Source organism: Mobula hypostoma, chromosome 12, assembly GCF_963921235.1.
Source record: "Mobula hypostoma chromosome 12, sMobHyp1.1, whole genome shotgun sequence".
In the NCBI taxonomy this organism is placed as follows: Eukaryota; Metazoa; Chordata; class Chondrichthyes; order Myliobatiformes; family Myliobatidae; genus Mobula; species Mobula hypostoma.
The window spans coordinates 62,153,859-62,169,382 of NC_086108.1; the positions used below are offsets into that span (position 1 = coordinate 62,153,859).

Consider the following 15,524-nt stretch of genomic DNA (forward strand, 5'->3'; position numbering starts at 1 on the left):
ACAAAAAGGAAAATAACTTACTTTTTATTAACCAAAGGAGTATCTTAAGTTCAATGTTTCTTTAAATGTGAAAAGCCAACCACAAGAGAAGAAAAAACATCTGACATTGCTACAAGGTTGAAACCAAATTATTTCTAAAAGACTGACAGAAGATTCAATACAAAAGACCAATGCACAACGTATATTTGAAGGCTGGCATAATACATTGCGCATAGACTAGTCAACCTGGATTTGATTTTGATTTATGCTTTCAGGGAGGCTCTGTCTGTTTGTATCATTATCTGCATGACTTTCTTAGTGCACACCTTGTGTCCTTTATCCAAGGTATCAGCCTAAAAGAGACACTGACACAGTAAAAGGCGTATCAGCCATTTCAACAAGAACAGCCTGGTATTCATATAGTAAGATAAATTTTCCCAAAATAGGTTACAGGAACATTGTTAAATTACACCACACAGAATATAAGGACAGATTAACGACAATTTAATATAGCGTTGACAGGCAGAGAATCTTAGGGAAGGATTTTGTTATATGGCACTGAAGGAGACAATTAGACCTAGAGCAATCCAGTAAGTTCCAGGTTTTTTGTGGATTTTAGTTTGCTTTGAACACACTGTTTCAATATATACATTTGAAGTGTGATTACACTAAGTCTTGCTGCTAGAATTAATGCAATATAAAATTTCTGTAAGATCTTCTGGAATAAAGTCATACTACCAGGAAGGGAGCCTAGAAATAACCAGATTGAATAACTCAATCTACCCACAGCTGGATATTTCTTGAAGCCAGCTTCTCATTCTACAATGTACAAAGGATAATCTGTGTTTTTCATTCATGGACTTTATATATAAGATTTTTTTTAAAGAAGTATTTTGCGAAGTCAATCACAAAATGAGTTTTCCAGATGGAGCACTGTTCTTTGTATATTTACATGAAACATAATCTTCAATTATTACGACATTAGCTCAAGGCATTTCTTTTTCCATTGCTACACAATATAATCACATATTTTAATAATTACAATAGATAAGCTCAAATTCAGAGCATTCATTTTTTTTGAATAATGTCAGCTTAAAGCATTTCAATGTTCCATCATATATAATTTCAGGATGTTGACATTGTATTATTTCTTTTTTATGGAGACCTGTTACATGTATTAGGCACAGATCATGTTATGAGTGTTGTTAATCTGTACAGTACAATTATACTATGTTGCTTAATTCATAAATTGACAATATAAACTTGTACATAAAGGATATAAAGGTTTAAAGTGTTTAAAATAGTTGTCCTTACCATATCCATCACGAGCAATGCCTCTGCAGATACCTTCACCTCAAATGGCTCCTGCAATGAAAAAAAAGATAATGACAAATACACCAGAATTTTACACAAAAGAAATTATTGTCATCTTTAGCTGAAGAAAACAGTTCAAATTCATACCAGTTTGTCTTCATTGAAGCAGAGACATGGGATCAGCTGGAAAGGATCTAAAGTGCTAAGGAGAAAATTAGACAGACTTCTGAAGACATGTGTAACAGCAAAGGGGAAAATCATATTTAAATAAAACAGGATTTGACTAGTACTTTGCATCAGCAAATTTTTTAAGAATTTTGGCTCTCTGTAGATAATTCAATGAGAAAACTTATTGGATGATAGTGATTTTACTGAGTGAGAAATGAAATTGTGGAGTATTCATTAAGCTGCTCTCAACTCAATGTGAAATCCAATTAAAATGTGGACAACAGTTCACACAACTGTTAATCCAATGTGGTAACTTTAGGGTGCAAATTAGAGTTGGGTTATCATCATGGTAAGAAGGGAAGCCCACACCATTTTCCTTAATTTAGAGAAGCAGTTCTACTTCTCTAGCACCACTAATAAAGTAATTCAAGTTTGGGAAAATTTTCCATGCACTACAGAGGTTAAGTGGGCTTTGTGGATGCTCTGTCCTTTATGTGAAATGACTTTTTTAAATAAGTCTTTTATATACCGTACTTCACTTTGTCCTGATTTGTTTGAATTTTTGAATCTTCTGTTTTATCAGGCATTCTTTGAATTTCCCATGGAAACATCAGAGAAAGAGGTCATTCAAATCAGTGCTGTTTCATCCATCAGGCAGAGGAATTAAAAAAAATCAATTATTTGATGAATTTTACAAGAATTCTGATGGCAACAGAAGAATTTGCTGATAGCAAATCTTCATGCACTTAAGGCAACTGTGTGAAAATATATTTCGATTTCAGTAAAATTGATTATACAGTGCAACTAGAAATAAAATGTTTCTAAATAGCCCCTGCTACATCAATGAGATGTTCCTAATGTTTCTGAAATACCTGAATTAAAACCTGGATGTACCCTAATCCTATGTATCTAAATAAGGAACAAAGGCTGGGTTATTTCAAATATTACAATAGGGCTGTCTTGTCAATTTTGTAGTAAAACAATTTAAAAGAACAAAGTTTTGGATTGTGTAGCTCTATTTGTAGCTCTTGAAGCTTCCATACCTCTTTGAATGACGCAATGCTCTTGCTGGTTTTGGAGGCCTGTTCAATACTTCCTTGTGCCTTTTGGCCAGTTCTTCTGCTGTGAGATGCTAAAAATTCATAACAGATCCACTTATTCAAAATATCTATTTATTTCTGCTGATATTCTAGATTAATAGTGAGAACTGCAAGTACTAATGGCTAACACTAGGGATGTTGGGTGGTAACCCTGGTTATGCTACCAATAAAAATTTCAAATGGTCTACTGGGCCTTTTTCTATGAGAAAGAAAATCAAAATGCTAGGGACATTCAGGCCCATGGTTATAACACACCAGCACAGATCAGCATGGCAACATCGAGGAGATCATGCTTTCTTGGCTGGAAGGACCAAGAGAAAGGCCAGGAGACAACCCAGAGGATCTCATACATGGAGACTGTGAAACTAGAATATGGACAGGTAATCCATTTCTAATAAACTAATGAAAATTTTTTTTTAAACTACAGATGCTGGAAGCACCAAATGCTGGAAACACTTAGCAGGCAGCTTCGGAACTGAACGAGTCTTCAGTCTGTAAGATCAGCTCCTGCCTTGTTGAGTGTTTTCAGCATTTTCTGTTTTAACTCACAATATTGTCAGGAACTCATCACTTTTGTGCAAGTCCAACAAAGTTCCAGCAGCTCAGCATCATCCAGAACAAAACAATCTGCTTGATCAGAACCTCAATGAATACCTAAGAAGTTCACTCCCCGCTCCACAACATATCATTTCCCTATCACCTCCAGCTTGTCCCCGTTCTCCTTCCCCACCTTTTTATTTGATATCTTCCATCTTCCTTTCCAGTCCTGATGAAAGGGCTCAGGCAGTAACATTGACTATTTATTCATTTCCATAGATGGTGCCTGACCTGCTGAGTTCCCCCAACATTTTGTGCGAGTTGCTCTGGATTTTCAGCATCTGCAAAACCTTTTGTGCGTACCAGTTACAAGACGCTTTATAAACCACCTTGCAGGCATTCTTTGACACACACCGCAATCTGTAATTTTCCCTCCAAGTGACAACAGAATACTTTTATACTGTATACTTTGTTGTTGCCAAACAATTGGTACTAGAACGTACAATCATCACAGCGATATTCGATTCTGCGCTTCACACTCCCTGGATTACAAATATTAAATATTAAAAATACAAACGGTTTGTAGTTAAAATTAGTAAATATTAAAAAATTAAATTATAAATCATAAATAGAAAATAGAAAAATGGGAAGTAAGGTAGTGCAAAAAAACTGAGAGGCAGGTCAGAATCAGAATCAAAAACAGGTTTACTATTACCGCTTATGTTGTGAAATTTGCTGTTTTGTGGCAACAGTACATTACATTATACAAACGTTTGTAATAAAAAATATATAAATTACAACAAGAAATATATATTAAAAATAAATTAAGTAAGTAATGCAAAAAAAGTGAAAAAAATAGTGAGGTGGTGTTCATAGGATCATCGTCCATTCAGAAATCTGATCGTGGGTGAGGGGGGAGGGGAAGGGGAAGAAGCTGTTCCTGAAACATTGTATGTGTCTTCAAGCTCTTGTTCCTCCTCCCTGATGGCAGCAATGACAACAGGGCATGTGATAGGGGTCCTTAATGATGGATATTGCCCTTTAGAGACATTGTCTTTTGAAGGTGTCCCTGATGCTGGGGAGGCTAGGGCTCGTGAAGGAGCTGGCTGAGCTTACAGCTTTCTGTAGCTTTTTCTGATCAGATGGTGATGCAACCAATTAGAATGCTCTCCAAGGAACACCCACAGAAATTTGCAAGTGTCTTTAGTGGCATACCAAATCTCCTGAAGCTCCCGTTGCACCTTCTTTGTAGTTGCATTAATATGTTAGAGACAGGATAAATCTTTGGAGATGATGACCCCCAGGAACTAGAAACTGCTCACTCTTTCCCCTATTGATTCCTTGGTGAGGAGTGGTGTGTGTTCCCTTGACTTCCCCTTCCTGAAGTCCTGAAGTTCAACATTGTGGGCCGAAGGGCCTGTACTGTGCTGTACTATTCTATGTTCTATGTATTTTGTAAGGTTAATGTAGTAGTCTGTAAATAGCAGGTGAATACAAAAATGTACAACTCCAGTTGCAAAATATATTAATAGTATAAGAGTATTAATCATTTAATGCAAGCCCTTCTAAATACCTCAAACGTTTGCCCCTCCAGATCCTTAGCATCACACCAATTGCCCCAAGAATCACGCACACGTCGCTTTCTGGTACGCTGCCAAAAAAAAACAAGAAATGGCAACAGGTAAAATGATATCCAATGCTTTTAATAGTAATTTGTAAAAATCTCTGAAATACTTGGCAATAGTCTCAGGTCAAAAGGCTTTTGACAAGGTCCCACACAGGAGATTAGTGTGAAAACTTAAAGCACATGGTATTGGGGGTAAGGTATTGATGTGGGTAGAGAATTGGTTGGCAGACAGGAAGCAAAGAGTGGGAATAAACGGGACCTTTTCAGAATGGCAGGCAGTGACTAGTGGGGTACCGCAAGGCTCAGTGCTGGGACCCCAGTTGTTTACAATATATATTGATGACTTTGACGAGGAAATTAAATGCAGCATCTCCAAGTTTGCGGATGACACGAAGCTGGGCGGCAGTGTTAGCTGTGAAGAGGATGCTAAAAGGATGCAGGGTGACTTGGATAGGTTAGGTGAGTGGGCAAATTCATGGCAGATGCAATTTAATATGGATAAATGTGAGGTTATCCACTTTGGTGGCAAGAACAGGAAAACAGATTATTATCTGAATAGTGGCCGATTAGGCAAAGGGGAGGTGCAACGAGACCTGGGTGTCACTATACACCAGTCATTGAAAGTGGGCATGCAGGTACAGCAGGCGGTGAAAAAGGCGAATGGTATGCTGGCATTCATAGCAAGAAGATTCGAGTACAGGAGCAGGGAGGTACTACTGCAGTTGTACAATGCCTTGATGAGACCACACCTGGAGTATTGTGTGCAGTTTTGGTCCCCTAATCTGAGGAAAGATATTCTTGCCATAGAGGGAGTACAAAGAAGGTTCACCAGATTGATTCCTGGGATGGCAGGACTTTCATATGATGAAAGACTGGATCGACTAGGCTTATACTCTCTGGAATTTAGAAGATTGAGGGGGGGATCTTATTGAAACGTATAAAATTCTAAAGGGATTGGACAGGCTAGATGCAGGAAGACTGTTCCCGATGTTGGGGAAGTCCAGAACGAGGGGTCACAGTTTGAGGATAAAGGGGAAGCCTTTCAGGACCAAGATGAGGAAAAACTTCTTCACACAGAGAGTGGTGAATCTGTGGAATTCTCTGCCGCAGGAAACAGTTGAGGCCAGTTCATTGGCTACATTTAAGAGGGAGCTAGATATGGCCCTTGTGGCTAAAGGGATCAGGGGGTATGGTGGGAAGGCAGGTACAGGGTTCTGAGTTGGATGATCAGCCATGATCATACTGAATGGCAATGCAGGCTCAAAGGGCCGAATGGCCTATTCCTGCACCAATTTTCTATGTTTCTATGAAAAGTGCATATTTTCCCAGAATCAGTATTTTAATCTCCATAGAAGACTGTCCTTTTTAACAAAAATAATAAATCTGTCTGAAGGACAAACCCTCATAAATGTTACCAAAAATACAGCATATACAGCCAATCAGGTAGTTTTGCACAAGGTGGAATTTGAAAAAAAAAACATAATCAGGCAGAAAAAGAATACACTAAAGGAGCTGGGCTAACTAACACTAAGTAAACAGATCATTACCTGTTAGAAAGTACCCTAAAACACGGGGGTTAGGTCTTTTTATCATTGTGACACTAGTTAAGAAACAACAGTTATGTCTAATCTAAAACAGATATTTCTTTGAAAACTGTTGGTTAACTGATGACAGTTTGGGGCTGCAATAGTAAAGACGAAAAAAACAGGTTGTGGTTATTTATAATGGGTTTAATAGATAACTTTTTATTGAAATGAAAGTTATGACTTCTCAAAATTATGAAAAGTTTTGCAACAGTAAATAATGAACCTTTTCTCCCCACCAATTGGAAAATCAGTTTCGCATGGAAAAATATAAAATGGAGTAATTTTCGAGGAGAAACACAAGATTTAGAGCTTAAATATATCAGATTTCTGAACTGAATACTTAAAAATATTTTGAAACAGAAGAATGTAAATGAGGTAGAAAGAATATAAATATAACTGGAAACAGAGAGAGTATTGGCTTCAGAATAGAGAACTTGAATGGTATTTAGCATTCTTCTACATCAAATTTAAGATTAAATACAGGCTTGGTCAAAATAATTACAGATCGGTTGGAACGCAACTCAAGTTGAAACTTTTAAAGCACCAGTGCAGCAAGGACCCTACTTAGACATGACAAATCTAACTAGCCGTGAATTATATTTAATAGTCCGTACTTTTCCTAGGTTACTAGGTGATTCTAGTTTAACGCTGAATTAGGAAGTATTATGAGAGATGGCTTGTACAGCGCATAATTCTGTGATCTAAAAAGATATGATAAGCTAATTTTACTTCATCAATGTTGGTGTGAAAGGCTGCAATAATGTGGTAGTTCAATTGCTATCTATATCCTACTCACCATTGATTGTAATCTCTGAGCAAGCACATATGTCTGTACACTGTCCTTCCCCTCTTCTCTATTGCGGGTTCGATCCGCAGGTCTTGGTCGATTATACACTGCTTGTTCTATTAAAAGAAAAAGGACTAAGTAATTTTACTAAAACCTATCAACCATATATTGTAGTATTAAAATGCTTACTTCAGATTTTGATTTATGTGGAATTTCAATGCCAATGTCATTGGAATGATTAAATAGCAGATCACCAGAGTTTTATTTAATGTAGTGGAGCATTAGTCAGCTATGAAAAGTCCTATTTCTGGTGATACTTCTGTCACTGTTATTGTAATGACCATTTAAAAATCAATATATGCTGATAATACGGTTCATCAACATGCTTCAGTATCAAAAAGCAGCTGTTAAAATGTCAAGATACCAGATGCAACTTTCAAACTTGACACTTTGATGTGGGATAAAACAAAGAATAAATAATAATATTTAACTGGCAGAATTAGAATGTAAAATTACCAAACCTCTAGTTTAAGATATATTTCCTATCCTATAGAATAACAGATATGTTAAAATAACATTCTACAAAACCTGTTAATGGCAATTATTATGTTTAGTCAGTTTAACTGATAGTAAAATAGTTACAGGATTGAGGATTAAGAGGACCATGGTGTTCAAACTGCATGTAGAACAGGGTAATTCCTGAGCTGCTGGAATAAGAAAGGAGACAGACAGATGGTAATAGCTGATAATACAGCAGGAAAAAGTGAAAGCCTGTCACAAAACTAGTTTAAATTATACTGAAGAGAAGTGTCTGATTTACACAACAAACAAAATTACATGGGCACTTTATTTTGTGCATGAATTAAGTGTTGAGAGAAACTCTGAAAGCATGAACCAGACTTGTTAGAAAGCAGGGCTTTGTAATCCTATTAACGAACAGTAGCCATCGTTGGTGCTGCCAAACTTTGGGTTTGTATTTCCCAATTTGAGTAAAGTACACTGGGTTTACTGAGGGCATCAAAGACAAAGAGCTGACAAGCAAGCCTACTCATTATTTGATTGTGCAAAAACTGAGTAACCATTTTTGCATTGACAGTTAATATGTGTGAAAAAGCATCATTGTTCCTGGTATGGAGGTAGCATCTTGACAGATGCTCCTCAAATCTAATTCCAGTATTTTCTATTTTCTTCTGCTGTTTCTTATTTTTAATCAGCCTTTTGCTTTATCTCCAACGTAGCCCAATTCTTGGCATTTTATGTGCTGTGCACAACTACAGCACACCATTCCTGAACAGTTCAGCCCTTTGTAGGAATATGTCAAAAATGGAGTTATAGCACCACCCAAAGGAAAGTTTAGACACAGTTGCAATAAAACCCAGACAAAAGAATTACCTTGGATGAATTTAACTTGCCAGTGTGGAGTGAGAGACTCCAGAGTTAAGGAAATCCACAAGTTAGTGTGAGGCTCAATTAATGGCTTTGTAATAGTGTTATTTCTCTGTTTCCGGGCAACCTGCTTGACTGGGTGCAATAATAACTTGCACGCATCAATTTAACTCTAGCATTTAAATTGACAGCAGAACACAGCAGAGAGATTACAAAGGGCCAGTGAACAAACAATCCTACTCTATTTAATGATATGCTTTGTGGGATGCCATAACTGGGAAGCCTGAGGTTGCAAAGAGACAGTTTTATCTGCAGACTGGAAGGAGAGGGTCCAATACCCGAGTGAATGGCAAGGGTATAATCCCATTTGCCTGGATTCTAGACTGAACATAATCTCACTACCACTTCCGCTTAAGAAAGGTAATCACATTAGAATATTCATCCCACATTCCATTTGTACATGCAGTAGCAATATGTGACCACAGGAGATCAAACCTAATAGCCATTCAATAAAAGAAATGAATGCCACCAATCCATACTGTATATAACACTGTCTTGAAGTCAGCACTGTGTAAAAATAATCATGCAAATAATAACCCAAAACATTCTTATCTTGAAAACTCTAATGTACCAGACATGCACATGATGACAAGAAATGAACCTCAGGGGAGATCATTTGTGCCAAGGATGTATCCCCAGACGACTCATACAGACAATCTACCATCTCAGAAAACCTTTCTTCACTGGGGCTGTTTACAAAGATTTTCACCCGATAACTTGCACATTGTAAGTGTAGGTAGGGCAATCTATCACAAGGCTCACTTCATTCTGGCATGGTCCCGGAGGACTGGAAGATTGCAAATGTCAATCCACTCTTTAAAAAGGGAGGAAGGCAAAAGAAAGGAAATCATAAGCCAGTTAGCTTAACCTCAGTGGCTGGGAAAGTGTTAGAGTCTATTATTAAGGATGAGGTTTTGAGGTACTTGGAGACTAATGACAAAGTAAGTCAAAGTCAGCATGGTTTCTGTAAAGGGAAATATTGCCTGATAAATCTGTTAAGCAGAGGATGTCATTTACCTGGATTTTCAGAAGGCGCTTGATAAGGTGCCACACACGAGGCTGCTTAACAAGATAAAATCCTACGGTCTTAACGGAAAGATACTGGAATGGATAGCGGAATGGCTGACAGGCAGGAGGAAGTGAATGGGAATAAAAGGGGCCTTTTCTGGCTGGCTGCCGGTGACTAGTGGTGATCCTCAGGGGTCAGTATTGGGACCGCTGCTTTTCATATTGTTTGTCAATGATTTCGATAATGGAATTGATGGCTTTGTGGCAAAGTTTGCGGATGATATGAAGATAGGTGGAGGAGTGGGTAGTGCTAAGGAAGCAGTGTGATTGCAGTAGGACAGAAAAATTGGAAGAATGGGCAAAAAAGTGGCAGATGGAATACAGTACTGGGAAATGTATGATAATACATTTTGGTAAAAGGAACAATAGTGTAGACTATTATCTAAATAGAGAGAATTTCAAATATCAGAAGTGCAGAGGGACTTAGGAGTCTTCATGCAAGATCCCCACAAGGTTAATTTACAGGTTGGATCTGTGGTAAGGAAGGCAAATGCAATGTTGGCATTTATTTCAAGGGGAATAGAATAAAAAAAGCAAGGAAATAATGCTGAGCCTTTATAAGACACTAAGTCAGACCGCACTTAAGAGTGTTGTCAACAGTCATGGGCCCCATATCTCAGAAAGTATGTGTTGTCATTGGAGAGAGTCCAGAAGAGGTTCATGAGGATGATTCTGGGAATGAAGGAGTTAACAGCATTTAGTAGCTTTGGGCCTGTACTCACCAGAATTTAGAAAAATGTGGGGGGGTCTCATTGAAAACTACCAAATGTTGAAAGGACCAGATAGGGTGGATGTGGAAAGGATGTTTCCTATGGTGGGGCTATCCAGAACTAGAGGGCACAGCCTCAAAATTGAGGGGCAACCCTTTAGAACAGAGGTAAGGAGGAATTTTTTTAGCCAGAGAGCAGCAAGTCAGTGGAATGCACTGCCACAGACTGTGGTGGAGGTCAAGTCTGTGGGTATACTTAAGAGGGAACTTGATCGTTTCCTGATCAATCAGGGCATATGGAAAGAAGGCAGGTGTATGGTGTTGTGGGATCCGGGATTAACCACGATGGAATGGCTGAGCAAAGTTGATGGGATAAATGGCCTAACTCTGCTCCTAAGTTTTATGGTCTTATGGCTCTAAATGGCTTTAGAACTAAATGGCATCTGGTCAAAAGTAGGCTCGCAGTCAGAGAAAAAACCGGAGTAGTCTACCATTACCTCTGCTGAAGCCAAGATGCTGCATCATGAAGCAGTAATCAGAAAAGTAAGAATATGCAGTTGTTCATATGGATATAAACCTACATGCTTTGCATGGTGGATTTGGTTTCCATTGTTTTGACTCATTTGAATATTATTTGTTCCTATTACTTTCTTCTTGCTGGGTTTTGGTTAGTCCACAGTAACTTGCTTCTCGCATGTGCTGAAAGTCAAGGCATGAATTGGCACCTAACATTAAGGAGCTGTGAAAGCAATGTTGCTTACTTGACTGGTTTGTATTGGGGAGCTAACTGGGGACAGTGAGGCTGTCAGGTAAAATGGATGGATGGAGCCCAAAGAAACTCTGCAATAATTAGCACATCATAGGCAGGAATGAGCATTATTCATGCTGCACTGGTCACATCACATTCCTCCTTGGAACCACAAGTGCCCTTTATCTTTTGCAACACTCACAACACGCTGGAGGAACTCTGCAGGTCAGGCAGCATCCGTGGAAACGATCGGTCGACATTTCGGGCCGGAACCCTTCGTCAGGACTGTAGGGGGAAGGGGCAGAGGCCCTATAAAGAAGGTGGGGGGAGGGTGGGAAGGAGAAGGCTGGTAGGTTCCAAGTGAAAAACCAGTAAGGGGAAAGATAAAGGGGTGGGGGAGGGGAGGCAGGGAGGTGATAGGCAGGAAAGGTGAAGACAGAATAGGGGAAAACACAATGGGTAGTAGAAGGAGGTGGAACCATGAGGGAGGTGATAGGCAGGAAAGGTGAAGAAGGAAAAAAGGAAAACACAATGGGTAGTAGAAGGAGGCGGAAGCATGAGGGAGGTGATAGGCAGCTGGGGGAGGGGGCAGAGTGACATAGGGATAGGGGAAGGGAGGGGGAGGGAATTACCGGAAGTTGGAGAATTCTATGTTCATACCAAGGGGCTGGAGACTACCTAGACAGTATATGAGGTGTTGCTCCTCCAACCTGAGTTTAGCCTCATCATGGCAGTAGAGGAGGCCATGTATGGACATATCTGAATGGGAGTGGGAAGCAGAGTTGAAGTGGGTGGCTACTGGGAGATCCTGTCTGTTTTGGCAGATGGAGCAGAGGTGCTCGACGAAGCGGTCCCCAATCTGCGTCGGGTTTCACCGATGTAGAGGAGGCCGCACCGGGAACACCGGATGCAATAGATGACCCCAACAGACTCACAAATGAAGTGTTGCCTCACTTGGAAGGACTGTTTGGGGCCCTGAATGGTGGCAAGAGAGGAGGTGTAGGGACAGGAGAAGCACTTGTGCTTACAGGGATAAGTGCTCTTTATCTTTTTCTATGTAGAATGCACTGCCTAAGGTGGTAATGAAGGGCAGTACTCTTTCAACATTTAAAAAGCATCTGGACAAACACTTGAAGCACAAAGTCATTGTGGACTATTAAACAAGAGTTTGTAAATGGGATTAGTCTCGTCAACGTGGATATGCTGGGTCTGTTGCTACATTGTATGACATTTTAATGCAACAAGATCACTTCAGCTCTGAGCCCACTCATTTAGGCATCTCAATGTCAAAGGGTATTTGCTTATTGGTCCAAACCATTGGATCTCTTATGGATACAACAGCAATGTTTACAACGTGTTTTCTTGTTTCTGCATAGACAGTTTTGAGGTACAAAAAGATCAGCGAAGACAGAATGTTACAAGATAAAACATTTTGTTAGCTGCCTTAGAATCTTTCGCACACAACATGAATCTCTTTGTGTAGTTATACCTCAGCTGCATGTTGATGAAATGCAAATAATGCCATTTGAAGAATATTCCAGGTGATTTATGCCTCAACTGTCATTGGCATAAGACCTTAAGACCATAAGATATAGGAGCAGAATCAGGGCATTTGACCCATCGAGTCTGATCTGCCACTTCATCATTTTTCCTCTCAGCCCCAATCTCCTGCCTTCTGCCCATATTCCTTCATGCCCTGACCAATAAAGAATCTATCAACCTCTGCCTTAAATATATATAAAGACTTGGCCTCCAAAGCTGCCCGTGGCAATGAATGCCACAGATTCACCACTCTCTGGCCAAAGAAATTCCTCCTCAACTCTGTTCTAAAAGAATGACCCTCTATTCTGAGGCTATGTCTTCTGGTCTTAGACACTCCCACCATCTGAAACAGCCTACCCACATCCACCCTATCAAGGCTTTTCACCATTTGATAGGTTTCAATTAGGCGACAACTCATTCTTCTGAATTCCAGTGAATAGAGACCCAGAGCCATCAAATGCTCTTCTATGACAAGCCGTTTAATCCTGGAATTGTTTTTGTTAACCTCCTTTGAGCCCTCTCCAGTTTCAGCACATCCTTTTTAAGATAAGGAGCACAAAACTGCTCACAGTACTCCATGTGAGGCCTCACCAGTGCTTTATAAAGTCTCACCATTACATCCTTGTTTTTTATTCCAGTCCTCTTGATATGAATGTTTACATCACACTTGCCTTCCTCACCACAGACTCAACCTGCAAATTAACCCTTCAGGAGTCCTGCTCAAGGACTTCCAAATCCTTTTGTGCCTCAGATTTTTGTATTTTCTCTCCACTTAGAAAACAGTCAGCCCTTTCACTTTTTCTAACAAAGTGCATGACCATACACTCCCTGACACTGTGTTCCATCTGCCATTTCTTTGCCCATTCTCCTAATCTGCTAAGTCCTTCTGTAGCCTCTCTATTTTCTAAAAACTACTGGCCCCTCCATCTAACCACATCATCTGCAAAATTTACAATAAAGCTGTCAATTCCATTATCCAAATCATTGACATAAAACGTAAAAAGAATCGGTCCAGACACAGACCCCTGTGGAGCGCCACTAGTCACCGGCAGCCAACCAGAAGAGGCTCGCTTTATTCCCACACTTCGCCTTCTGCCAATTAGCTACTGCTTTATCCATGCTAGAATCTTTCCGGTAACACCATGGGGTCTTAACTTGTTAAGCAGCCTCATGTGTGGCACATTGTCAAAGGCCTTCTGAAAATTCAAACACATAGCATCAACTGATTCTCCTTTGTCTATCCAGCCTGTTATTTCTTCAAAAAACTCCAAAAGATTTTTCAGACAAGATTTTCACTTGAGGAAGCCATGCTGACTACGGCCTATTTTATCATGTGCCTCCAAGTACTCTGAAACCACATACTTAACAATCGACTCCAACACCTTCACAGCAACCGAGATCAGACAAACTGGCTGTAATTTCAAACAACAGGAATTCTGCAGATGCTGGAAATTCAAGCAACATACATCAAAGTTGCTGGTGAACGCAGCAGGCCAAGCAGCATCTGTAGGAAGAGGTGCAGTCGATGTTTCAGGCCGAGACCCTTCGTCAGGACTAACTGAAGGAAGAGTGAGTAAGGGATTTGAAAGTTGGAGGGGGAGGGGGAGATCCAAAATGATAGGAGAAGACAGGAAGGGGAGGGATAGAGCCGAGAGCTAGACAGGTGATAGGCAAAAGGAGATACGAGAGGATCATGGGACAGGAGGTCCAGGAAGAAAGACAAGGGCGGGGGGGGGGGGTGACCCAGAGGATGGGCAAGAGGTAAATTCAGAGGGACAAAGGGAGAAAAAGGAGAGTGAGAGAAAGAATGTGCTATAATTTCCTTTTTCTGCCTCACTCACTTCTTGAAGAGTGGAGTGACATTTGCAATTTTCCAGTTCTCTGGAACCATTCCAGAATCTAGTGATTCTTCGAAGATCAGTGCTAATGCCTCCATTATATCTTCAGCCACCTCTTTCAGAACCCTGAAGTATGCACTATCTGGTCCAGGTAACTTATCAACCTTTAGACCTTCCAGTTTCCCAAGAACCTTCTCTCTAGTAATGGTAACTTCATGACCCATGACAGCTGGAACTTCCACCATACTGCTATTGTCTTCCACAGTGAAGACTAATACAAAATACTTATTCAGTTTATCAGGCATTTCTTTGTCCCCCATTACTACCTCTCCAACATAGTTTTCCAGCAGTCTAATATCCACTCTTACCTCTCCTTTACACTTAATGTATCTGAAAAACTTCTGGTATCCTCTTTGATATTATTGCCCAGCTTACTTTCATATTCCATCTTTACCTTCTCAATGAGTTTTAGTTGCCTTCTGTTGGTATTTAAAAGCTTCCCAATCTTCTAACTTCCCACTAATATTTGCTCTATTATATGCCCTCTCTTTGGCTTTGACGTCCCTTGGTAACCACAGTTATGTCATCTTTCCTTTAGAATACTTCTTCCTCTTTGGGATTTCTATATCACGTGTCTTCTGAATTGCTTCTAGAAATTCCAGTCATTGCTGCTCTACTGTCATCCCTGCCAGCATTCTTTTCCAATCAATTCTGGCCAACTCCCTTCTCATGCCTTCGTAATTTCCTTTATTCCACTGTAATACAACATGATCAATTGCCCCAAGGGTTCTTTTACCTTAAGCTCGTTAATCAATTCCAGTCCATTGCACAACACCCAATCCAGAATAGTTGAACCCATAGTAGGCTCGACCACAAGCTGCTGTAAAAAGTCATCTCGTAGGCATTCCAGAAAATCCCCCTCTTGGAATCCAGCACCAACCTGATTTTCCCAATCTATCTGCATATTGAAATCCCCCATGACTATTGTAACATTACCCAATTGGCATGCATTTTCTTCCTCCCACTGTAACTTGTAGACTACATGCTTACTACTGTTTAGCATTCTGTATATAAC

The 15,524-nt window shown here is 39.9% G+C and overlaps 1 protein-coding gene across 2 annotated transcripts in view; it reads right to left on the bottom strand.

The window, feature by feature from the left end:
- mysm1 (Myb-like, SWIRM and MPN domains 1) overlaps positions 1 to 15,524 on the bottom strand; it is a 106,678-nt gene that overhangs the window by 41,840 nt on the left and 49,314 nt on the right. For both annotated transcript variants that reach the window (XM_063064256.1, XM_063064257.1), the window contains 5 exons: positions 7,108 to 7,214; positions 4,672 to 4,749; positions 2,505 to 2,593; positions 1,441 to 1,495; positions 1,294 to 1,344 (listed from right to left, as the gene is read on the bottom strand). In XM_063064256.1, coding sequence (XP_062920326.1) covers positions 1,294 to 1,344; positions 1,441 to 1,495; positions 2,505 to 2,593; positions 4,672 to 4,749; positions 7,108 to 7,214 — 380 coding nt within the window. The remainder of the gene's footprint in view (positions 1 to 1,293; positions 1,345 to 1,440; positions 1,496 to 2,504; positions 2,594 to 4,671; positions 4,750 to 7,107; positions 7,215 to 15,524) is intronic.